The sequence below is a fragment of the Carettochelys insculpta genome, chromosome 6, assembly GCF_033958435.1.
Source record: "Carettochelys insculpta isolate YL-2023 chromosome 6, ASM3395843v1, whole genome shotgun sequence".
NCBI lineage: Eukaryota > Metazoa > Chordata > Testudines > Carettochelyidae > Carettochelys > Carettochelys insculpta.
In genome coordinates, this window is record NC_134142.1 from 80,777,716 (window position 1) to 80,802,211 (window position 24,496).

The window sequence follows — 24,496 nt, forward strand, 5'->3', positions numbered from 1 at the left end:
AGAAATGGACCAGGAAAATAATTCAGTATTATTAATGAAATATTAGGGATAAAATATTCCATCTGTGATATCAGTGTTCTGTTCTAAATGTCATTTGTAAGAATCCCAATAATGGCTTGTGGAATTTTATGTACATAGATTACGTGAAAGGATTTGGAGGCAAGTTTGGTGTACAGACAGACAGACAGGACAAGTGTGCACTTGGTTGGGATCATCAAGAGAAAGTACAACTGCATGAATCCCAAAAGGGTATGTTTGAGTTCAGGTCTTAACTTTTAACATGCTTTTGGTTTGTGTTACAGATTTTCGGGGGTCTGTTTGTCCTGTCTCCCCCCACCACCACCACAGCTGGGTTAAAACTGTTTCATAGCAGCTAACTTTGTAGTGCTTCTCAGTGTTTCACATGTCACTGTATTGCAGTTATTTTTGGTGGCATGACATTACAATTGATTTAACCAATTGTGGGTGGTACTGAGAGCCATTAAAGATACTGAGTCAGGTGTCAGGCTGGCATAGCCTTATGCATCTGCCCTTAGCTTGGATTCTTTATGTTCAGTGAAATTCTGGAAGCCAGCCTGTCATAAATGACTCTTGTCTGATGTGAGCTACCAGCTCAGAGAGGAAGACAAAACCTGTTCACTGTACTGAAACTATTTTCCTCTTCTTTGCCCTGTCTTTCCCTCAGTCCCATGCACATGTACCCATGTTTACTGGATGTAAAAATTCAGCATCAATAATACAGACCTCTTCCTTCTCGGCCAGGTTGTCATGGCCTTCATGAGGATGGGGTGATCTGCAGCCTAATCATTTCCACAGTGGACCAGTCTTTGCTGCACTCACATGAAAAGAGAATCTCAGTTTTTTTCTCTTTGCAGCTTCCTGGGAGAAGGGATGATCTGTGCCTTCATTTTAACTTTTTTTTTTTTTTTATAAAAATGGCAGTCCAGAACAGCTGTCAAAGAATGGAACATAGTTCTGAACACAGATGTTTTTTTTTTTTCTTCTGCAGAGCTATAGTAAAAATATTCCTCGCTTCTGCCAATGCCAAATTGGAGTAGCTTTGGGATTTTTTTCCTCCTGATCTGTATTCCTTACAAAAGCAAGGCTATAAAGTACAAATAGTGATGGTATCCATGAAATAACTTTAATTTGCTTTTAAATGCTGTCATCCTCACATAGGTTTTTGATTTGAGTACATATGAATAAAGACATAATCAGATTATGAGCCTGTTTTAATATGCAAGTGCATGTATATAGTATAAACAGTTGTGCAGAGAAATATTGTCTACTGTATAGGAAGAGTTGCAAAATATAACAAAGAATATGAATTTTCTTATATTCCTTTTAACATTAAGTAGAATTAGCCTCTTCCAAAGTGTAATTGTGCACATTATAAATATACACTTAAAAATGAGTGTTCAGTGTCTTCTGAAACTACTGCTGATTCATCAGAATTACATCTGAAGATTGTTTTTTGAATGTTTCTAACTAAACTTATTTGTTCCTTTTCCCTTCCCTTATTACATGTGACTTTTTCAGATTATAAGAGTGGTTTTGGAGGGAAATTCGGTGTTCAAAAAGAGAGGCAGGACCCATCTGCTGTGGGGTTTGAATACAAGGAGAAACTAGCCAAGCATGAGTCTCAACAAGGCACAGTCTCCAGTTGTAACTCTCTTAGCAGTGCAGCCACTTCTAACACAGACTTAGTCACATAGAAAACCTGATATGTGCCATAAGTAATCTGAGGAAAATATTTTCTGAAATTTCTGCCCTCATGTTATCCACCAACATCAAGCTGTTTCCTTAAAATGAGGTACTAGACACAATCTCATTAGCAGCCTACATTAAGGATGTGGGTTCATAAAATTCCAAATGCCACAGCTAATAAAACAGATTTCCACTATTTAGTTTGTGGTGCTATATCTGTATTAGATCATACATATCAGCTTAAGTCCAAATGTAAAACTTAGCCTTAGTTGAAGTAAAGGCACAGCATGTTTACAAAGCTGCTTTTATGCATTGTGAGGTCATTCAAATATGAACTACATGTTCTAGTTTTCTGCTGACATCTTGAAGTGAGAAGTCAGATTGTGTAGAGTCTTTGGGGAAATGCTAAATCATAATAGCATAATTGCAGTGCATAAAGTTGGTTAATAAAGCCATACATTTATTCTGGTTGACAGTGCACACCAAAGAAGACGATAACTTAGCTGTTACTTCTAACAGTGGTTAATGTTTTATGTACTGTCATGATTTAGTCCCAAACATTTGAAGCCTTGCATAGTTTTAGTAGAATTTTAAAATACACTTACTCACTGATTAGTGGACCCTAGATTTTGGGAATGTGAGCAGAGGAAGGAGATGTAAGTCAGTCTTCCAAGGCACAGACCTTCAAGACTCTTCCTTCATGTGGTAATTATTCATTATTAAAATAAAACAACAAGGTAAATAAATGCCGTATTCCCACTCCAGATATGCAGCACTCCTGTCTTAATTTTACATCAACCTGGGGTCAATATCAAAATTTGCAGAAAACATGAATTTGGCAGCTGTGTGTCTGTCTTGATAAATTCCATGCATGCCATGCAAATAGAGTATTAAAGTGAGACTTGTGCCCTAACAAGTGTTACTGTGAACTTGTTAGCACACTATTCTGAACAAATGAAAATGACTTTGGTAATCTGCCCTATGCTACAGGAAGTAACTGTTGGTACTGTGAAAGGCTGTGCTCTAGAAGTGGTGCATTTTGAGGGGCCATTCCTTATTCTTTGCTTGGTCCCTGTCAACGACAATCATTAGCTTAACTTTCACTCCTGGAATGTGAAAAGCATGCACATAGCACACAGCATCTTTCTTGCCTGCTGGCATATGAAGAAGCTTCTATAGATACGTATATCCTGATCTGCATCAAAAACAAGTTGCATTTTTCTTTGGCTGCTTCACTTTGGGACTCTGCATGTAACTGCTTTTGAAAAGGCCATTTGCATTTAATAGACCTGATAAAGGGAAAAGACTGAACCTGCCTTCTCTGACTTCTTTATCCTATCTTTAGATTATTCAAAAGGATTTGGTGGAAAGTACGGTGTACAGAAGGATCGAATGGATAAGGTAAGTTGTTTGAAATGATCATGAATTCAGTAGTCTGGCTGTTGGTTTAAAATTCCACTATTATTAACGAGGCTGGAACTGTAGTGTTCTATCTCTATGCTTGTATTCTGCTTAGGGAATGCTCTCTGGTTCTTTATAGTATAGAGTGTCTTTCATCTGAGGCTCTCAAGGATTTTACAAAGGTGGTGATTATCCTGATTATATAAATGGGGTAAAATTAAGACACAAAATTTATCAGTGGGAGTAGTGGGAAGCAGCATGGACCAGGACGTCACTTCCTGCTGCTGAGACTGGACATGAACAACAATGCGCAGCTAATGGGAGCTGCGATCGCCCAACGCCTGTAGAGGGGAAGGTGGATATAGTGGCAGCGACCCACCAGGGACTAACCCTGGTATGCTGCTGCTGCTCTTTTATTGCCCATCGCTGATTTAGGGTTTGTTTTCAGGGGGGTTTTTAAACTATCTTCGACTGGATGTTTTGTCTTGCTAGAAATCATTATGTTATACAGGTTGAAAGGTTATTTTGTATTACTAGATAATTGAGATGAATCAGAAATAAACTTTTTAGCAGGAATTAAGTCTGACTTCTGTCTCTGAAGGTTAACCTAATTAGTGTGGTGCATTGAAAGAATTCATTCTCTTTTGTCATGTTTTAGACTGAAAAATGAAGCAGGCTTTAAACAATAACCAAACCAAACCAAACCAAACAAAAAAACTTAGAGGTAGGAGTCCTGATTTAGAATGTTGCACCTTCAGAAGATCAAGCAGATATGTGCTGCCTTGTTTACTGAATGAGCATGTAATGGAAGAATTGGTGCTGCTTTGTGTAGTAGTTGATACTTTGTCATTACTGGTAGAATGCCTCCACTTTTGAAGATATTGAGAAACTGTCATCAAGCTATCAGAAGACCAAGCCGGTAGAAGCTGGTAAGGTTACATTATTGATTACAGAATCTCCTTGTTTATAGAATGTCGGTTGTCTTGCTCTGGCACCCCTAAGGTTCCTTCCCACTGTTATCAATAAGTATGAATCCAAGCTTCTTCTTCGAGTGTCCCCGTGGGTGCTCCACAATAGGTGACGGGCTTGCCCGGCGCCGCAGATCGGATCTTCCAAGCAGTTTCTGCCGGACCGCACATGCGCCGGCGCGCGCCGCTCCCTTGCGCACTCCTGGCCATGTGCGCGATCCGGTCCCCGCCAGTTCCTCTTAACCGCCGTTGGCTGCAGACGGAATCCGACTAGGCTAAGGCCAAATAGCGTATTCAACGACTTTATCTGTTTTTCTTTAAAAGTTTTTCAGATACTTAGGCTACTACGAGTTAGCTGGTTGTTATTTTGCAAAAAAAAAAGAAAAAAAAAAACAACAAACAAACAAACTACGAGCGGGACAGCTTCAGTCCAGTCCCAGTAACAAGCGCCAGAGGCCAGGAGCTATGGCCATCAGCCCTCCTGCTGAGGCAGGCCATCGGACGGGGAAAACAGCACAAAGAAGGTGCTAAGTACCCACTTAAAAACTCAAAGACTCACCAACAATGTCCTCTTCAGGCTTTAAAAAATGTGAGTCCTGCCGAGAGGCGATGCCAGTGTCCGATGGGCACAGTCTATGCATAAGGTGCCTGGGGGAGTCCCATGTGGCACAGAAATGCGCCTTCTGTGCTAAATTAACAACCAGAGCACGAAGAGACAGGGAGATGCGGATTAAAATGCTGCTTCTTGATAAGGCCCTCCAGCCAGACGTGCCGGAGCAGCCGCAGCAGGAGGGACCCTCCGGGGCCCTTAAAAGGAAAGCTGCCTCCCTCACTCCATCAGCGCAAAAACGGAGGAAAGTCTCTCTAGCCCGATCCCTGCCGGCAGCAACAGTGAGCGGGATGGGAGGAGCACGCAGCCCCCAGCCGCAGCAACAGCTGATCGGTGGCGGCACGGAGAGCCACGTGGAAACGGCTCAGCCTCCGATGATCAGCCAGCGGCCCCGCACCGCAGGCAGGGCAGCGGCTAAACAAGCGCCGGTACCGGCGGCACCGCAGGCAGCGGCACCGACCCCCAGGGAACCGGCGGTGCAGAGCGCGCAGGCACGTAGCCTGCAGGCGCAGAAGGACACCGCACGTGCGGCACCGCCTTTGAGCGTGCCTAGCAAGGTGCCGACGGGGCCGGGATCCCCCGCGCGTCAGGGGGCGGAGTCACCTCCTCCAGGGAGGGGGAAGGCTGCACACAAGAGGAGGCATTGCAGCCCCTCTCCAGACAGGGCTGTGGAGCTGCTTTCTCACAGCCCTCCGCTTATGTTGCAGACTCCAACCAGAAGGCAGGGGTCTCCCCTAGCCTACCCGGAGCCCCCTTCTCCATTTTTACAACCAGCCTCGCCATGGCTGGCACCACCTTCACCCTTCCTGGGGTTTGAACCACTGGACTATTATGCGAAATCGCTCTCTCCAGTGTCTCGACGATCTCCCTCCCCCAGACGCAGAGGGTACGCACCAAGGGAGTGGTCTAGGTCACCTTCCCAAGAACAGTGCCTATACTGCCATGGTCGCCCCTACCACGCGGGGCATACACACCATCGGCAATCTACTAGGGAAAGATCCCCACAAACTATCTCATACCTCCGAGGGCAATTGCGACCGGGGACAGAGACTCAAGCATCTCAGGGGGGACTGGTCATGGAACCCCGAGATTTTCCCTCGCAAACCTCCAGCGAGAGGGTGTACCATCACCAGCAGGAACCGGAAGGGTCCAGAGAGACGTACCCCAGCGGTTCCTCTCTCTCCTCCCCGGACGAGGCTACGGCCCTGGGGGACGTCCATCCTACGGACGATCTCAAACAGTTTCAGGAGCTGTTTAAGAGGGTGGCCTTCACGCAAGGCATCCAGACAGCAGAGGTGCAAGAGAAACACCATAAGCTCCTCAAAAATTTGAGACCCCCGGCCTCCTCCAGAGTAGCAATACCACTTGATGAAGCGATCTTAGAGTCCGCCACTACTATATGGCAGACCCCTGCAACTATTCCGCCTGTCCAAAAGAGAGCGGATAAGAAATACTTCGTGCCGGCGAAGGGCATGGAGTTCCTGTTTAGCCACCCACAGCCAAACTCCTTGGTGGTGGAGTCCTCGCAACAAAGATCAAAAACATCTCAATTTAAAACAGGGGGAACAGACAAAGATGCCAAGAAGCTAGAGCTGTTCGGCAGAAAGGTCTACTCCTCCTCCACTTTAACGTTGCGAATGGCAAATTACGCAGCGCACTTAGCGAACCATAATTTTGACAACTATTCCAGGTTAACTTCCCTCATGGACTCGCTTCCAGAGGACAAAAAGCCGGTCCTCAAGGCCATAGTGCAAGAAGGCTACGCGGCTGCGAGGATGGGAGTTCAGATTGCTTTGGACATTGCGGACACGGCAGCACGTTCCACAGCAACCGCAGTGGTGATGCGAAGGGAGTCCTGGCTCCAGACCTTGGGTATACCGAGGGATCTGCAGGCGAAGATAGTTGACCTTCCCTTCGACTCGCAGAAGCTGTTTGCTGAATCAACTGACTCGGTCCTTCATTCCAGTAAAGATTCAAGAGCCACACTCAGGACCCTGGGGATTTACACCCCTCCATACACAAAGAAAAGGTACTACCCTCAGCAAAGGCGGTACCAGCAACAGCGCCCCCAGTATCACAGGGGTTACGAGCAAGGGCGACATCAACAGCACCAGCAGTACAGAACTCCCAGGCGACGCTCACAACAGAGCCGTGCGTCCTCGGGACGGGGCCAAAGGCCACAAGTTTGACATACAGATCCAGGGCTGCGCCATCACTACCATCGCACAAGGTCATCCGAAGCGGCTGTTCCACCATCACCTCCAACCATTCTACGACCAGTGGCAAAGGATCACCACAGACAAATGGGTGCTGGAGATCATAGCCACGGGGTACGCCATCCCCTTCCAGTCGCTCCCACCGTCACGACCTCCACCCAAGCCCCACCTCCAGGAGGCCTCCCAGGTAGCTAGGCTCAGGCAGGAGGTGGACCATCTCATGCTCATAGGGGCGGTGGAAAGAGTGCCGGAGCAACTGCACGGGAAAGGGTTCTACTCCAGGTATTTCCTCACGGAGAAAAAGACAGGAGGCTGGAGGCCCATCTTAGACCTTCGAGGCCTCAACAGGTACCTGCGCAAGCAGCGTTTTTGGATGACCACGATTGCCTCCATCCTTACAGCTCTGGACGATGGAGACTGGTTCGCAGCCCTCAATTTACAAGACGCGTACTTCCACATAACTATCCATCCGGCTCACCGGCGATTCCTCCGGTTCATGGTAGGCAACGAACACTTCCAATACAAGGTCCTACCGTTTGGCCTCTCCTCGGCCCCCAGAGTCTTCACCAAGACCTTGGCAGTGGTGTCAGCCTACCTGCACAGACAGGGGGTATTTATTTTCCCGTATCTGGACGACTGCCTGCTCAAAGGGGCCTCGAAAGGGGAGGTTCTGCGCATGATACGCGTCACAGCAAACACGTTCTCCTCACTTGGCCTGGTTATCAATCTGGCAAAATCACAAATAGACCCCACACAGGACATAGAGTTCATAGGGGCTCGCATAAACTCGGTTACAGCGAGAGTATACCTACCAGAGGCTCGCTTTCGAGCCATCAGTTCCCTCGTGCAAGTCATCACCTTCAGCCCTACAGTGCCGGTCTTGACGTGCTTGCAGCTGCTGGGCCACATGGCAGCGGCGACGTTTGTAGTGCAGAACGCCAGGTTACACATGCGCAGCATGCAGCACTGGCTGGTGAGTGTATACAAACCGGCAGTACACACCGTTCACAGGGTGGTGTCGCCCACAGCCGGGGTGCGCAAATCCCTGCAATGGTGGGTAAACCCCAGGAACTTGCTAACAGGGGTACCCTTCCACCAGCCGCAAATATCGGTTTTTCTCACTACAGATGCCTCCCTCATAGGGTGGGGAGCGCACATGGGCGAAGGGGTGACTCAAGGACTGTGGTCACCCACGGAACAGTCACTACACATCAATGTACTGGAGCTCAGAGCAGTGTTCAACGCCTGCAAACACTTTCGAGACCACATACAAGGCAAAGTCGTCGGGATCAGTACAGACAATACCTCCACCATGTTTTATATAAACAGGCAAGGAGGAGCTCGATCCCGTGCCTTATGCGCGGAAGCAATCCGCTTATGGAACTGGTGCATCGCCCACGATATAATCTTGAAAGCCTCATACTTGCCGGGTGCGCACAACGTGAAGGCGGACCAGCTGAGCAGGCGTTTTGCGCTCACACACGAGTGGCAGATCCGTCCCGATCTGCTACGGCCGATTTTCCACGCATGGGGTTTTCCCCAAATAGATCTGTTTGCCACTCAGCACAACAAGCAGTGCCCACGATTCTGCTCCAGGGCAGGACTGGGATGGGGGTCCCTGGGGGACGCGTTTGCGATCCCGTGGGGGGGCCCCCTGCTTTATGCGTTTCCTCCCACAGTGCTGATCCACAAAGTTTTGCAAAAAGCCAGGAGGGAAAGGGCCCGGATGATCCTGATAGTCCCAACGTGGGATCGCCAACAATGGTTCCCCCTACTCCTGCGCATGTCGGACCGTCCACCGATGCCTCTTCCGGTGGCGCCGGATCTGCTCACGCAAGCCCAGGGGTCCATAGTGCATCCGCACCCCCAAAGCCTGCGACTGCAACCGTGGTTAATCCATGGCTCAGCTCCCTAGAGAGCACATGCACAGTGGCAGTACAACAAGTCCTAGAAAGTAGCAGGAGGACTTCCACCAGGAAGACCTACAAACAAAAATGGACTCGCTTCACGGCTTGGTGTTCTACCAAGCAGCTGGGCCCCCTTTCGGTGCCTATACCTACAATTCTAGAGTATTTACTGGACCTCAAGAGAGGAGGACTCTCGCTATCCTCGTTAAAGGTCCACCTTGCCTCCATCTCGGCGTTCAGACATGAGGAGGAAGGGCACACGGTGTTCGCCCACCCTATGGTTACCAGGTTCCTCAAAGGGTTGGTAAACCTCTACCCCCCTCGGAAACCGATTCCACCTTCGTGGAACTTGGACGTGGTGCTTACCACACTGATGGGACCACCGTTCGAGCCCTTGGCCACGGTTCCCCTCCGCCTCCTTACAATAAAGACGACCTTTCTTCTTGCAATTACGTCAGCTCGTAGGGTGAGCGAGCTCGCGGCAGTCATGGCAACGCCACCCTGCACTGTTTTTTCCAAGGAGGCGGTAACCATACGGCTGCATCCAGCCTTTGTTCCCAAAGTTTCTTCCGAGTTTCACATCAACGAACCTATTGTTTTACCCTCGTTTTATCCAAAGTCTCATAACTCCAACGAAGAGGCGTGCCTACACCTCCTGGACGTGAGGAGGGCGCTAGCCTTCTACGTAGACAGGACCAAGTCCTTCTGGAAAACGGATAGACTCCTAGTCTCCCTCGCTCCCAAATCGAAAGGAGAGGGTCTCTCCTCGCAGAGAATCTCAAAGCACATTGTATCCTGCATAAAAATGTGCTACGAGCTCAAAAAGACTCCTTTATTGGCCACTCCCAGGGCTCATTCCACCAGGGCGGTGGCGGCATCAACAGCCTTTTTCAAGGGCGTTGTGTTAAAAGACATTTGCAGAGCGGCGACCTGGTCATCCTACGACACCTTCGCCAAACATTACGCCCGTCACAGGGTATTCCAAGAGGATACCTGTCTCTCTGCAGCGGTCCTCTCGGGGACAAGCTGCACATAATCCGATTACCCACCTCCTATCTTGGGTTACTGCTGGGTAGTCACCTATTGTGGAGCACCCACGGGGACACTCGAAGAAGAAAGAGAAGTTACTCACCGTAGTAACGGTGGTTCTTCGAGATGTGTCCCCGTGGGTGCTCCACTACCCGCCCATCCTCCCCGCTTCGGATCTCTGTCAGTGTTTTGCAGGGGCACCCGAGGCGGTTGGTCGAGGAACTGGCGGGGACCGGATCGCACACATGGCCAGGAGCGCGCAAGGGAGCGGCGCGCGCCGGCGCATGCGCGGTCCGGCAGAAACTGCTTGGAAGATCCGATCTGCGGCGCCGGGCAAGCCCGTCACCTATTGTGGAGCACCCACGGGGACACATCTTGAAGAACCACCGTTATTACGGTGAGTAACTTCTCTTTTCTTTTTGTTTTTACTTTTTATTACTTTTCTTTTTATTATTATTAATCTTTTTATTATTTTACTCTTTGACGATCGTCTCTTCTCTCTGAACGGACAGGTGATACTCATTCCCCTGCAGTAGTAACAGTTGAGTCGAAATTATACCTGCATTTAAACAGTGTGCTATTTCTTAGTGAGGGTGAACAAACAGTATTAGGAAATTATAAAGCGTCTCCTTGATTCTCTCTCAGGCTGAGACCATATAAAGCTTCTCTGGAATGGGCTACTCCTGACCCAGTAAAAGGATGTGCCTGTGGTGCAGTGCAGACCATGTTGCCAGACAGTACCATGTCCTGGCTTGCATGTGGTGAAGGCTCCAAAGGGGAAGAGATTTCTGGGGGCTGGCTGTCTCCAAGGGGAGATGAGGAGCCTGCTCCCCATAGACAACACGAGCTGGAGAGTTTGGTCTTTGCTAGGTTTTTGGTGGGGCAGCACGCTCCGGGAAGCTGGCAGAAAGCCCCTGAAGGGACCATGTCAACTGATCCCTCAGCTGCAACCCCAACCCATCAATGTATGTGGGGAGGGCTGGCCCCCACAGTCAGTGATATTCAGGGCTGACCTGGCCTCCAGAGAATGCTCCGAAGGGACCCGTCCCCTGAAGGCACCTGGTCCCTCAGCTTCCATCCCCACCATATAGAGAAAATCATTGTACCAAAGCAAGCTTTGGATAGTTGGCCACCTTTCAAGAAAGAACTTTTTGGTTTCAGTGAACTGAATTGTTTCCATTATTATTTGCAGTTCAACCAGTGAATCTACAGCATGTGATTTTTAAGTTGGATTAACTGTCCCTAGCTTTCTTTCAACCAGTAACTCTAGGGGAAACCAAGATGTGTTTAAATGAGAACCACAGCTTCTCCTCAAAGGTTTTCATAAATGATGGAAGAAGGATATTGCCAGCTGTAATCTGTTTCCGTAATATTTTCAGAAATGTTCCATCTTTTTTTGTAGAATCTTTCATAATTCAGTTATAAAAGCAAGATGTTTCAGTTAATTTGGTGATCTTTGATGCTTTCTTTCTAATCTTTATTTCTTTTGGCAAATTCCTTATCCAATGGCATCCTTAAGACAGGCCGTACCATACTGTGGTTTCAACGGGGGAAAGTAGCTGAGGGACTAGTTGACGTGGCACAGTCACCTGGGTGATCCCAGGTGTGTTTGGTCTGTGGGTCTGACAGTCGTACCTAACGGGATTCATGCAAAGGTGTTCTTTCATTGGGGGGAAAACAGCTGAGCAACCAGTTTACATGGTTCAGTCACCTTCTGAAGCCAGCCTAGTTGATTTTCTTTTGCCTGGGATTCCCTACTTTTTCTTCTTTCCTTCTGTAAAAATGGCTGTTTGCATTGCCCTCATTCCCCTCCCATGGAAAACAATGTGGGAAGATGACATCACTTACCCACAACCACTTATGGGGCATTTTTTCCCTTACTGCACCAGTGGAAAAAACCCAGAATGCTATGGGGCTGAGGGAACCATGGGATAGGTTCCCACAGTGCACTGCTGCAACAGTCGATGTTTGGTGATGTAGTTTGGCAGCAATAACTCAATTTTTATGTATCAGAGGGGTAGCCGTGTTAGTCTGGATCTGTAGAGCAACGAAGGGTCCTGTGGCACCTTATAGACTAACAGAAAAGTTTAGAGCATGAGCTTTCGTGAGTTAACTCACTTCTTCAGATGCTGCCAATTGAGATGTTAACTCAATTTTTATGGGGACTTTGTGGGGAGGTGAGAGTACTCAAATTCAAATTTATAAAACCCAGCGTTACAAAATTGAATTTAATAGGATCAAATTTATCTTATAGTGTATAGGCTAGGTGAAGGTGGTTAGAGCACAGTGGAGGGGAGCTGGGAGGATGGGGTGGGGTCAAGATAGAGCTGGTTGGGATTCAGAGGCGTGATTCTGGGAGTTCCTGATGCAGGGGGTCAGGTGAGTGGGATTCTGTGTTTGAGGTCTGGATGCAGGAATGTTTGGATGTGGGGGTTCCTGATATAGAGGTTAGGCTTAGATGAGGCTGAGGACCAATGCGGGGGATGGATCATTACATGGGAGGCTGCTGCCCCTGTCCACTAAACAAACCCCCCTGTATCTGAACCCTCCCAACACCCAAGTCTCACCCCACAAACACCCATCCAGAACTCCCATTCTCCCTTCAACGACACCTGCTGGGCCCCCATTGCAGAGCATCCTAACGCTGGGGGAGCTTTCTGAGGTTTTCTGACCCAGTCCAGGCTTCTATGTGAAAGGGAGGGTGAACTCAGTCTGTCATCTCTCCCTTCCTGCAGTCAGGACTAATATTCCCAGGCAGCTGGGGCATCGCAGATCCCCTCTCCCTGCATTGTTCTGGGTATCCGAACAGATGTCTCTGCACTGCAGGTGCTGAGTGAGCACTGGTGCAGCTGCTTTTTTGCCTGGTAACGTCCAGTAGCACTGGGCGAAAAATCACCTTTTGTACAATGAGCAAGAGCAAAGTCTTTGCATTGCCTGAGTCCCACTAAAGCCCTTGGAAGTCTCTGAGCCTGATCCTGCAAGCCTGTTGAGTGCATGGAACCCCCATTAAGTGTAGCAAGTGCAACACAGGAGACTTGTAGGTCTGGACCATATACTCTGAATGAATATTTCTTTGCCTTCACAAGTTAGGGAAAAGAGAAGAAGGGGCAGAGGAGTGTGATTAAGATTTATGTTGACTATTCACAATGTGACAATACCATGTCTGGCCTGTGTCTTCCTCCTTGTCTCTGTCAAGACTTTGAAGTATGACCGAAAGCTCGGGCCTGAATCGAGTTGTTGCAGAAGAAGAGATTAGTGACTGAGTGTAAAGCATTTTAAGAGCTTTTACTTAGATGTAAACAGCTCTTAAAGCTGTACTGCTGGTGTACTGCTGTACTACTGGTGCTTCCATACCTGTTCAGGTGACTTTCCTGAAATCAAGAATCAGAGAGATAGCCATGTTAGTCTGTATCTTCGAAAACAACAAGAAGTCCTGTGGCACCTTATATACTAACAGGTATTTTGGAGCACAAGGTTTCATGGGCAAAGACCCGCTTTGTCAGAGTCTGATGAAGCGGGTCTTTGCCCATGAAACCTTGTGCTCCAAAATATGTTAGTCTATAAGGTGCCGCAGGACTTCTTGTTTTTCCTGAAATCTGCATTTTAGCGTGGTTAGCATAGGTTTGAGATGGGAGGAGAACTAATGGCACTCTAGCTGTTAACAGGTCACTGCATTTATACCAAGAGGGTGTGGGTACAACATTGAATGTCGGTGTACTGGCCAACAGCCAGGAAGCAGTACACTCAACTTTGGCAGGTGCTGGTAATGCAGTAACTTTGGAATGCCACATCCCAAGAATCTTCAGTACCCCTGCTACTGTCTAGATGTATCAGACACAGCATCTCTCCTTGCTGCGTGGGAAGAGTGTAGACTCAAACGGAAATAAAAAAAGAGAGCCTAGCAGGAAAGATTTAAGGTGGGGAAGCACAAGGGGCCAGGAAGATGGGGCTATATCAATGAGGGAAGCAAGATGCTGTGGAGGCAGGGGAATGGATCAAGTGGTCAGGGAGGAAGCAGTGATCTGGACTAATGGCCAGTGGGGAGGCAGGCAGCTGGAGACCAGAAGCTCGCAATCTGAGGCAGTAGGAAGAACCCACAATGGGCTGGAGAGTAGGTGTGATAAGGAAAGGAGGAATTGGGTGAATGGACTGGTATTGAAGAGGGGATGTAGAATCAGAGGAAGTGGGGTTGGGGAGGGAAAAAGGGAGCCCTGGGAGAGGGGAATAAGGACTTGAAAGGGAAGAATGGAGACCTGTCAGAAGCTCAGTGGAGGTGGGGTGAATCTGCAGGGGGAAATGACTTGTCAGGACACAGATGCACTGCCGCAGCAGGGGAGGCATCCAGTGGTATGATTTAAAACATCTGAAATTGGTGTGTTACATTCTAGTTCAACCATCTGAAATTGAGATTTAAAGTCTCACAAAAATAAATCATCCGTTGTTACATAACCCACACTGTTTTTAAGCAAAGCAGTGTACAATTAATGTGTGTGTAGAGCAGGGTGGGTGAGCCCCTGGCCAGCTTGCCTGAATCTGGCCCTTGAAGCTCAGGGCTCCCCAGCATCTAGCCTGTGGGCAGTGCAGAACCCCAAGCCTTGCAAGCTGGGGCTGGATGTGGCCCATGGACCACATCTGCCTGGTGGGGGCAGAAAGCTGTGCTGCCACTGCTGCCGCCACTACTCCTCTCCCCACACCAGGTATGGAGGGAATGGAATGGGGGAGATGCAGATCTCCTACCACAGCAGGAGGACTTGTAGGGATTCCAAGCAATAGAGAGTGATGGGATGATAGTATCTAGGGACGTTGGGGGTGAGGTGGGAAGCCCTCCAACTGTGTGCGCCCCTCTATGAAATCTGACTCCAGTATAGCACCTTGCAGAGATTGTGTGACTAGACCCCTTGTTTTTTTTCCCAGTTTGCTCTTGAAATGTTTTTAATGCTTGTAATGTTACAGTGAATAATAAAACAAGCAACATCCGAGCTAACTTTGAAAACCTAGCCAAGGAAAAGGAACAGGAAGACAGAAGGAAAGCAGAAGCGGAGAGAGCACAAAGAATGGCCCAGGAGAAATGCGAACAGGAGGAGGCCAGAAGGAAACTAGAAGTCAGTAAGACTTAGACCTCTTCTGGACAAACGCTGGTGGTTTTTGAGTGTGGGGTATATCCTCTAGTAAATATGCTTCTTTCTTTCTTGTTAAACTTGGACATCCTGTTGCTGGTACTGCACCTGATGGGTGAAGGCCTTTTGTGTCCAAACTCCACCACCAGACACTGTTGGATTCTCACAAAGAGCTATAAAAGCAATTTCTGAGTAGCTTGTGGATCCAAGGACTGTAAATGGGGACAGTGTTGCTGAACCTTGACATGCTCCATAGAACAGAAGAATCTGGGAAATGAAGAACTTCATTATTTAAAATAAAAACCACATACAAGTTGAACATCTCTAATCCAGACTTCCCTAGTCCCAACATTGCCTGCAACCCCGTTGGTGCTCCAGGGCTGGGGCCAGGTGTGTTGCTGGACTAGGGATGAACGGAGCCTGGCGCGTGCAGAGACTTTGCACACCCATTGGCTGGAGGCACAGTGACTGGAGCAGGAGCCCCAGTGCCAGGAGCTGAGGCAAGCGTTGCCCTCCCCGGGTCTGGCAAATTCTTTCATTTAGGAGCAGTCGGGTCCCAGGAGTGCTGGACTAGGGAGGCTCAGCCTTTAATAAGTAGTCATGACTGTTTCCTGTTAATAAGACTGGAGTGTGAGCTATAAATATTTTTTCATGTTTAGGTCATTGGCTGAAATCCAGGTAAAGGTGTTAGTTTCCATTCCCGGGAAGTGAGTTGGTTGCCTTAGCCTTGTCTCTGTGGGGACAGGGCACCATGTTACACAAATAACCGTCCTTGTTAGCCATTTCAACAGACGCCAAGCATCCGATGGGCCTATTGAATAAACTACCATCTCATCTCTGTGGGTGTTGTAAGAGCGGATGAGGGAACCTTGCATAGCTTCCCATGGACTGAAGTCATCTGCCTCCATGGCTGTCAGTCCAATGCTGCATAGATTTAAAACATCTGAAATTGGTGTGTTACATTCTAGTTCAACTGTCTGAAATTGAGATTTAAAGTCTCTCAAAAATAAATCATCCATTGTTACATAACCCACACTGTTTCTAAGCAAAGCAGTGTACAATTAATGTGTGTGTACAGCAGGGGTGGGTGAGCCCCTGGCCAGCTTGTCTGAATCTGGCCCTTGAAGCTCAGGGCTCCCCAGCATCTAGTCTGTGGGCAGTGCAGAACCCCAAGCCTCGCATGCTCGGGCTGGATGTGGCCCATGGACCACATCTGCCTGGTGGGGGCAGAAAGCTGTGCTGCCACTGCTGCTGCCACTACTCCTCTTCCTGCACCCCGGCTGGGGAACTGTTGCATAGCACTGCCTGGGAAGAGGCTTCCCCCCAGCACCCTGATCGGCCGCAATTCTGGTCAGTCAGAGTAGCAGCGGGGATGGGGTGCAGGAGAAAAGCTTCTTCAGGAAGCATGTTGCCATGCTGTCATTCCCCCAGCTGAGGGAGGGAGCGGTGGTAGCAGGCAGAGGTAAGCACCTTTTGCTTCTGCACCCTCCTCCTGCCCAGACCCTCCCCACACCCTGCTCCTGAACCCTCCTTCCCATCTAGATCCCACACCCGCTCCCTAGCAGCCAGCTCCCATACAATGAACCGTCAACTCCCCCATTTTTGGTCCTCTCCTGGGCTCCAAGAAGAATTACTCTGACCTGGGGTAAGCCACGAACCTCAGTTCCCCCTTCTCCTCCTCCCTGCCCATGGTGCTGGAACATGAGGGAAGGGAAGTGGCCCCTGACAGGCACATTAGTGAGGGATTTGTTTGCCTGTGTGGGTTTTTTTAATGTGGGCCCCCAACTGATGCAATAAAGGTTCCCCACCCCAATGTATTGTTAAACCAATAACAGCAGATAGCAGTGTTCTCTGTAAGCTGAGCACTTGGATGGCCACCCAGGAGAGATTCAGATGCCTCCCCAGCTGGTTAGCAGAGTGCTCCCAGCCTCCCATATCCAGCAGCATGTCTTTTTCTACTGGTGGTGCACATCTGCATATCCCTTGGTGCACCTAACAGATTTATCCTGCACATGGAACATTTGGCAGATAGACTTATTAATTTCCAGTTGAACAAATTATTTTTGCATTATGGGTTTCTTAGGGCAGGAATACAAATTCTCTCACTCTTCAGTCTGAAGGTGATCTCACTCTAGACGGTTTCTGCTAATTACCTCACTGCTTTTGTTGGCCACATGAAGTTTTGTTTTATTTTCCCTTCCTTGCTCTTTTTGCTTCTAGTAAAGATGGTGTTCATGGAGCAATTCTTTGCATGCTCTTTTAACTTTGAGTCAGCCTGTGGCCGATGAGTGTTGGTCTCAGAGGCTAGAACTGCATTCTAATCCAAGGTTCATAGAGCAATTTGTGGTGGCAGAAACCCAGCTCTGGGCAGCTTGGCAAGACCATATCTTAAACATCTTCAGTATTAGATGGAAAAGCAGTTGCACTTTTGACACCTAAAAACCTAGAATCTGATATGCATGTAGCCATTTTAAAGAACACAACTCAGATGTACTTAAATGTGAGGGTCCTCACATAGTTTAAAAGTCTCTCAATGCTGTCTTTAAACAGAATTTAACTTATTCTACACTTGTAGCCATTTAATGTAGTATAATACTTGGCACTTTCCATCCAAAAAGCATGAAGTCTTTTTCAAAGGTGAATCAATATCAGTATCCCCATTTCATTTTTGGAGGTAAGGAAACTGAGGCATTCAGTTTAAATAGCTTACCCATAGTCCCACAGTCTACGGCAGAGCTAAAATAGTTTTCACAGATTTCCATCTACTGCTACAAAATATTACATATAAAATAATAATTTATAGAATTTAAGGTGAACTGTAAAACATTTTTTTCTGCCATTAGTTTGCTTCTTGGTAATGCACAAAGAACACGTCTGACTTTTCTCAACTTTTTGCTGTTTTCTTCTTCAGCTTTACGTCATAAATGTAAGGTCTTGAATTCCCTATTGCTTTAGAACTCTCTGAAAAGGCTCTCTGAGATAATCAAACCTGAGCAATTACAAAGAAAGAAGAGACTTGCTCACACAGGGCAGATTCTCATAAAAGCTCAACCCAGTGCGTCAAGTTCTTCAAGCATGGCTAAAGTTGAACATATTTGTTCTTGTGCCCTGGCTAAACTTATTTTACTCAGCCCCTTGGGAAACAATGAGGAGCAAAGGAGTAAGGCTTTTCAGCTGTGGGCTGGGGTTTCTACAGAAGGTTGGGTTTGATATTCCTATGTTTCTTCTGAATTGAAAAACACAGAATCTCTTCATCCTTCCCTTTCCTTTTGATTGTAAAAAACACACCATGTTTTTATCACAAAGGAGCAGTAAAGAGAAAGATATTGGCATTTTCTCTTCAAAGAGCACATGCTTCTATTCTCAGAGTACTGAATGTTCCTGCAAATGTCTGTTACATTAGTGAGAATTAAATATAAGGTAGACATTACATTTTGTTGCTAAAGGGAAGAAGCATTTACTCCAGAGTATTGCAGATAAAGAGGCAAATACTAATTAGCTGGCATTGTCTAACCTTTATAACCTTTCTAAATAATGCAGGGACTACTAACTTTCCTGCACTTTAATATTCTAGCTAGGTTCAAAATTAACCCAAAGATTCATGCATCTCTTTGGCTGAAGATTGCACCCAAATCAGGGATAATACAGCATGCAGCAGACTGTGTGGAGCTCCAAATGACTGTCAGTCAGTCCCAGAGGCGCGCACACTATGTAGCAGAATGCAGTGGTAGTGTTGCTTTTATTTCCGTCATGTGGAACCCTTTTGGAAGTTGAGGCATTTTGAATTTAATTCTCTCCTAGCTATTCAAATGCTGTTGCCTTGTCAGCTGGCTCACATGCCAGGAAGAGCTTAAAAATGTGTTTCTCATCAAGAGACATGTCAGTTTTATAACTAGAGCATATGGTATTGGGTTCCAGATACTTGAATTAAAATGCAGTTTGAAGGCTGGTTCATGGATTTAAAATTACTGAATACAGTTTAACCCATGGGAGTATTCCAAAGAGCAGAATCATACCATAGGCTGTGACTTACGTACCTTTTACATACCCTTTAGGTACCTTTTTCTGTAGTAGTCTGTAAATTACCATTTCTCTTCTAATCCGTTTTATTCACGTACCTTATGGCCAGTCTACACAAACCATGCAGATTTAATTATGTAATTAGTTGGATGCTATACTTTTGAGTCACAAAACTGCCTTTTATGAGCAAGTTGTTTAAGTTCCATTCACATGGCTACTAGTTTGCTGTCTTGGAATCGACCACTGTTTAAACTTCTCTTGGGTATAACCACTTTCATTTTTTGCTAAAGGAACAAGCTAAAGCCAAAAAAGAAACACCACCTCCATCTCCTACCCCACAACCAGCTGATGAGAAACTGCCCTCAAGCCCAGTGTATGAGGTTAGTTAAAATCACAGTTTATGAAGTTAGTTAAAATCACAGTTTGGTAAATTGCATAGCTTGTTATAAAGCCTATTCACTACAGGAATGTGTTTCACATTTGTGGGTCACTTTTTATGGCTTTGTTATAAAGTAATGATGTCTAGTAGTTATATGATAGGCTGCCTTCTTGTAGGACGTTCTGTGCCATGAATCACAGAGTTTGGGTTTTATAGCTAGATATGTCATGGTAGGGAGATGTATAGGGAGCCTTGTATCCATGAGATTTTTCTCTCTACTGAAATATTTAATGAGTGGTTAATGGAGTCCTTACAACAACTCCAATGTTAAAGTCAACATTAGAGCATGAAATTGAAATCAAGTGAGGTAGGTTTATTATCTCTACAGTTAAAATGGGATTTTTGTTGTTGTTGTAAATGAGAGATATAAATGCAAAAAGCATCTCATCATGTGTAACATGGTGGTTTATGATATAGACAGATCTATCAACAGTATATTTACATAGTGAATCTGACATTACAGATGTGTGTTGACTTAATTGTAATGCACCTGTTGTAAAGGTCTGCAGAGCTTTAAAGGCATCACATCACTAGTTCCCGGAATCATAAGAGTGATGGCAGACTAATCTGGTCAGGTCTGTAGGATTCTAATCATACTTTTGGTGACCCCAGGACAATCCTGCGCATTTACACACACTTGTTGTAGAGTGTTGAATTTTGCTGCTTTCAAAGGAAATGTTCTCGTAAGTTTGAATTCAAATGCTGAATATATGACGTAGCAACTTCTCTTCTGGACTATTGATGATATGATCAAGGGCCTTCTTATGTGACCCTGACCAGCTTCACCATTTTTTCCTCCTTAGGATGCTGTTTCATACCAGTCAGAACCAACCTACAAGAGTTCCAGCACAATGTATTCAGCTGTACATGAGCCAGAACCCAGCCACAAAGCTGAAGAGTCAGACTACCAAGAAGCAGTCAGTCAACGAGAGTCAGAATATGACCCAGAGACAGTCTATGAAGTGGCAGGAGCAGAAGATCTCTATCAAGCAGGTAGAGTGCTTTTTTTGAGTTGGTACGTTCAGTGGTAGGTAGTGACTCCATGAATATGCTGATATGTCCCCATTACTTGTTTGGGCAGCAACTTTAAGTTGTTAATATTTCATTTTTTAATTGTGCTACCAAAAGAGTAGAGATTGGAAGGGTGTAGGCCTGTTTTTCGTGTAACTCGTTTCAGGGTCAGTAGGGAGTGTATTTATTGAGGGTGTGTAGGATGATGCTTTTTCATCTTGTAAAAACATTTGTTGTTCTCAAAATTTGTTCATTAAACTAACGCAAAGCTGCCTGTCTCTTACACCCGAAATAAGTTCATGCAAAAATGAAATTTCTCTTGAAAATTTAAATAGACACATTTTTGAAATGTTTTCCTAAGCTAAAACATGGGGTTTCATTTCTGCCCTGTCATGTTCCTGTCTGTAACAACCTTCCCATCAATGTCTAATTTGTGGTAATAATATCAAAGAAACTCATCAAAACCTATGTCAGTATTACCAAAATCGTGCTGCTTCTGGGTGTACCCTGACACAGTTGGCTAGTTGGCTTTCTTCAACCTGTGATCCAAATTACAATGGAGATGTGGAAGAAGGGTGCCAGATTACACTTTCGTATAGGAAGGCTGTATCAGTACATAGTGTCATTTTTAGTTTTCTAATGTGTCTTTTCTAACCTTTAGCAGAAAATACGTATGATGAATATGAAAATGAACTTGGAATTACAGCCATTGCACTTTATGATTATCAGGCTGGTAAGTGCATGTTTTATTCTTTAGATGACTCTGTATCCTGTATTCACAGGATACAGTCTTTAACACATGTGGTAGAGCACAGGACTTCAGCCCCTATGGTTGCAGGTTCATGCCCTTCTGCAGACAACCCAGGTCTGTCAGTGTTATACCTGCTTTGCAAGGGGGAGGGTTAACTCAGTGGTTTGAGCATTGGCCTTGTAAAGCCAGGGTTGTCAGTTCAGTTCTTGAGGGGGCTATTTAGGGGACTGGGGCAAATAGATTTAAAAAAAAAAAATCTGTCAGGGATGGTGCTTGAATCCTGCCAAGACGGTCAGGGGACTGGATTCAATGATCTCTGAAGCTCCCTTCCAGTTCTATGAGATATGTATGTGCAAAATTAGCATAATGTTAATATAATACATATCCCTCACCCAGAGTACACCATGCTTTGGCAGTTAGGTATTCTGCAACCCCTGGGGCTGAAGAGTAACATAAATACAATGGTTATGGGAATGGTTTCCTTGGTGTGATGAGCAGGAGTCACCACATAAGATTAACAGCAGACCCATGCAATGGATAAGAATTGAACAGTCTCCTTTTCTACATTAGGGAAGAAAGTCAATCTAAGATTCACAACTCAGGCTACAAGACTTAGTGTAGCTGAAGTCAACGTAGCTTGGGTTGAATTTCTCCACCATCCCCATAGTAGGATGTTGACAGAAAAAGCTCTCCCAATGACTTCTCTTACTCTTCATGGCTGCAGTGTGTACTGAGGTTGATGGGGGCACCCTCAGGATTCAATTGAGCATGTCCCTGCTAGATCCACTACATGAAACTCCAGAATATCAATCTCCGGGGCATCATCCCAGCAGTAAGTATATAGATAAGCCCATAGGGTGAAAGCTGTCAGTACAAAACAAGTAAGAAAGAGCCTGTTGCTCAGGGTATGTCTACACTTAACAGAAGATTGACTCTTTCAGGGTTCGATTTAGCGTGCCAGTGGGGAAGTGTGAAATCCAATCATAAGGGGACTACAGTCAGCCCTGATACTCTTCATTGTCCTGAGGAGTAAGGGAGGTCAATAGGAGAGTTTCTCCCATCAACATCCCTCTGTGTGGATGGCCAGAAAAATCAATCTAGGATACGTCGATTCCAGGTCCACAAGATCGACTTTTTGGTTTAGAACAGACCTAGCCTCAGAGAAGTCTTGTGATTATCACACCTTCTATTCTGTTTTAACCTTCCCCATTTGGCACATTGAAGGTAGCTAGCATTACCAAGGCTTCTCTGTGAATAACTCCCTTTTTAATTGCTTAATTCTACTAAAAGGAGCATTACCTGGGAAAAAGCCGACTGTGGTAGAACTTCATGTGAGAGTACTAAACACGTGGCCTCTTCCCCTTTTTCCTCAGCGGGCGATGACGAGATTTCCTTTGATCCAGATGACATCATCACAAACATAGAAATGATTGATGACGGCTGGTGGAGGGGAGTGTGCAAAGGCAGATATGGGCTCTTCCCGGCAAATTACGTTGAGCTGAGGCAATAAAGAATATTGTCTACCGAGTATGCCTTAATGCCATAGTCATTAAACCTGATTTAATACACCACTACAAATCATGATGCTTTTTGGAGGAAGGAGGGGTATATACTTATTGCTTTTATATTTAATAGTTTGCTGATTCTTTTTAAAATGTTTAAGCCACAGAATTCGCTAATATATTATAACTCTTAAGTTCCCCACCAAGGCCCTTGGTAACAGTTTTTATGCATTTTGAAATGTTTTTCCTTATTCTTTGCCAAATTAGTGATTTTAAATGCCACCTCAAGGACTATTAGCTGCCTGTCCATTAGAATGCATGTTTCATGCCTCCCTGTAAGTGAACAGAAGTACCTAGTGATTAAGTCTAGTTAGTCTTCCACTAATTGTTGTCAGCTAAAGATCATGGGTATGCAGGTAATTTGCATTTCCACTTAAGTAAGAGTACACCTATATTTCCATATATAGTGTATGGATAAGGGAAGAGAAGAAGAACTTGAGTTGTAGTTAATGACAACCACCTAACTTTGAATATTGGCCAGTGGTTAGTAATGTATTGAAGTAACAAAGGAAATGGGCCAGTTATTCATCATTCGTTTTAGGGCAAGGTCTCTTGGCTCTTCTGTGGACTTTCTGGTGCTACTGCTTTTGTCTTTTCCCACCATGGACATCTTAGCATTGGCTTATGCTGATCTCTTCACGCTCTCCCCCGGCTCCCAGAAAATCCTTTTAAAATTGCTACAGAAGTGCTCGCAAAATTCCGTTGTTGACTCACCCAGAACGGTGCAGAGTCTTTTCAAGGAACCCCAAACTGGCATCCAAACCAGTGCCCCTACCTACAGGAACTGTCTGCCTGCCTTAAGGATTAAAAGGTAGTCCAGTGTTGCTCTATTGCTTTATGTGTAGAAATACCTTTTTGTTAATACAGTGAAATAGGCCTGCTCTTCAGTCAGACAGTGGGAACCATATTTCAGTGAAGAAATGTTAATACAAATAGCATAAAACCATTCCAGATGGTCTCCACTTCTGATCTGCACAAAGACAGCTACCTTGTTTGTATGTTCAGAAGAAACTGCCAGACACATTTTTTCCTTTGACAAGGAAATTAATCCTGCTTATTTTGCCAAAACAGAAATTGAAGTTCTTGTCACTTTTTTGAAATTGGTTTACTTCACCACAAAATTAGTGGCCCTACCATAGACAGAAAGCTCCCACTAATGATGCGAATGTTAAATATGTATATCGTGTGTGTCCACCTTCTGATGAATAGCAGAACAGCATGTCGGAACTGCCGCATTACTGAAAAAAGAAATAACTGTTTCCGTAACTACGAATTTGAACCAACGGAGTACCGAAAAGCCTTGTATAAAATGGCACAGTGTATCTAGGAAGAAGGTATTTGGTTGAAATCAAGTCTGGGGTGATTGGGACAATCTTTAAAGAATTATGTGTTTTGTCTTATATTTTTTCCCTCTCCCTGGTTTCATTTCTTTGTCATATTGCATTAATAAATTGGGTTGGGTTTTATATGCAATTTATTTTAATCAATTTTGCATAGAACACCACATAAGAGATGATTTTTGTAAATTAAATATTCAAATAAACTTTTTGAACCATTTTCATGGGATATTTTTCAATTTTAAAGCTGGTGTATCAAGAATGTTAAGGTGTCAGTTCAGAGAGTCTCCTTGTTCACTCATCTGTTTACCTTAACATATCTGGTTCCATACCAGTTGCCCTTACGGCATGAAGAACAAGTACATCCAGTGTGTAGTGACTGGTGCCGTTCTGAATGAGTGCGTGGGCAGCACTCAGCTGA

The 24,496-nt window shown here is 45.6% G+C and overlaps 1 protein-coding gene across 4 annotated transcripts in view; it reads left to right on the top strand.

Moving 5' to 3' along the window:
- The window catches only part of CTTN (cortactin), a 58,951-nt gene extending 34,656 nt beyond the window's left edge, over positions 1 to 24,295 (top strand). For 2 of the 4 annotated variants that reach the window (XM_074997457.1, XM_074997456.1), the window contains 9 exons: positions 139 to 249; positions 1,540 to 1,650; positions 3,053 to 3,108; positions 3,968 to 4,037; positions 14,792 to 14,940; positions 19,266 to 19,355; positions 20,218 to 20,407; positions 21,087 to 21,158; positions 22,550 to 24,295. In XM_074997457.1, the coding sequence (XP_074853558.1) occupies positions 139 to 249; positions 1,540 to 1,650; positions 3,053 to 3,108; positions 3,968 to 4,037; positions 14,792 to 14,940; positions 19,266 to 19,355; positions 20,218 to 20,407; positions 21,087 to 21,158; positions 22,550 to 22,686 (986 nt within the window). In that variant the 3' untranslated portion in view covers positions 22,687 to 24,295. The remainder of the gene's footprint in view (positions 1 to 138; positions 250 to 1,539; positions 1,651 to 3,052; positions 3,109 to 3,967; positions 4,038 to 14,791; positions 14,941 to 19,265; positions 19,356 to 20,217; positions 20,408 to 21,086; positions 21,159 to 22,549) is intronic. The other 2 variants (XM_074997458.1, XM_074997459.1) reach the window with 2 other exon arrangements.
- The last annotated feature ends 201 nt before the right edge of the window (positions 24,296 to 24,496 follow it).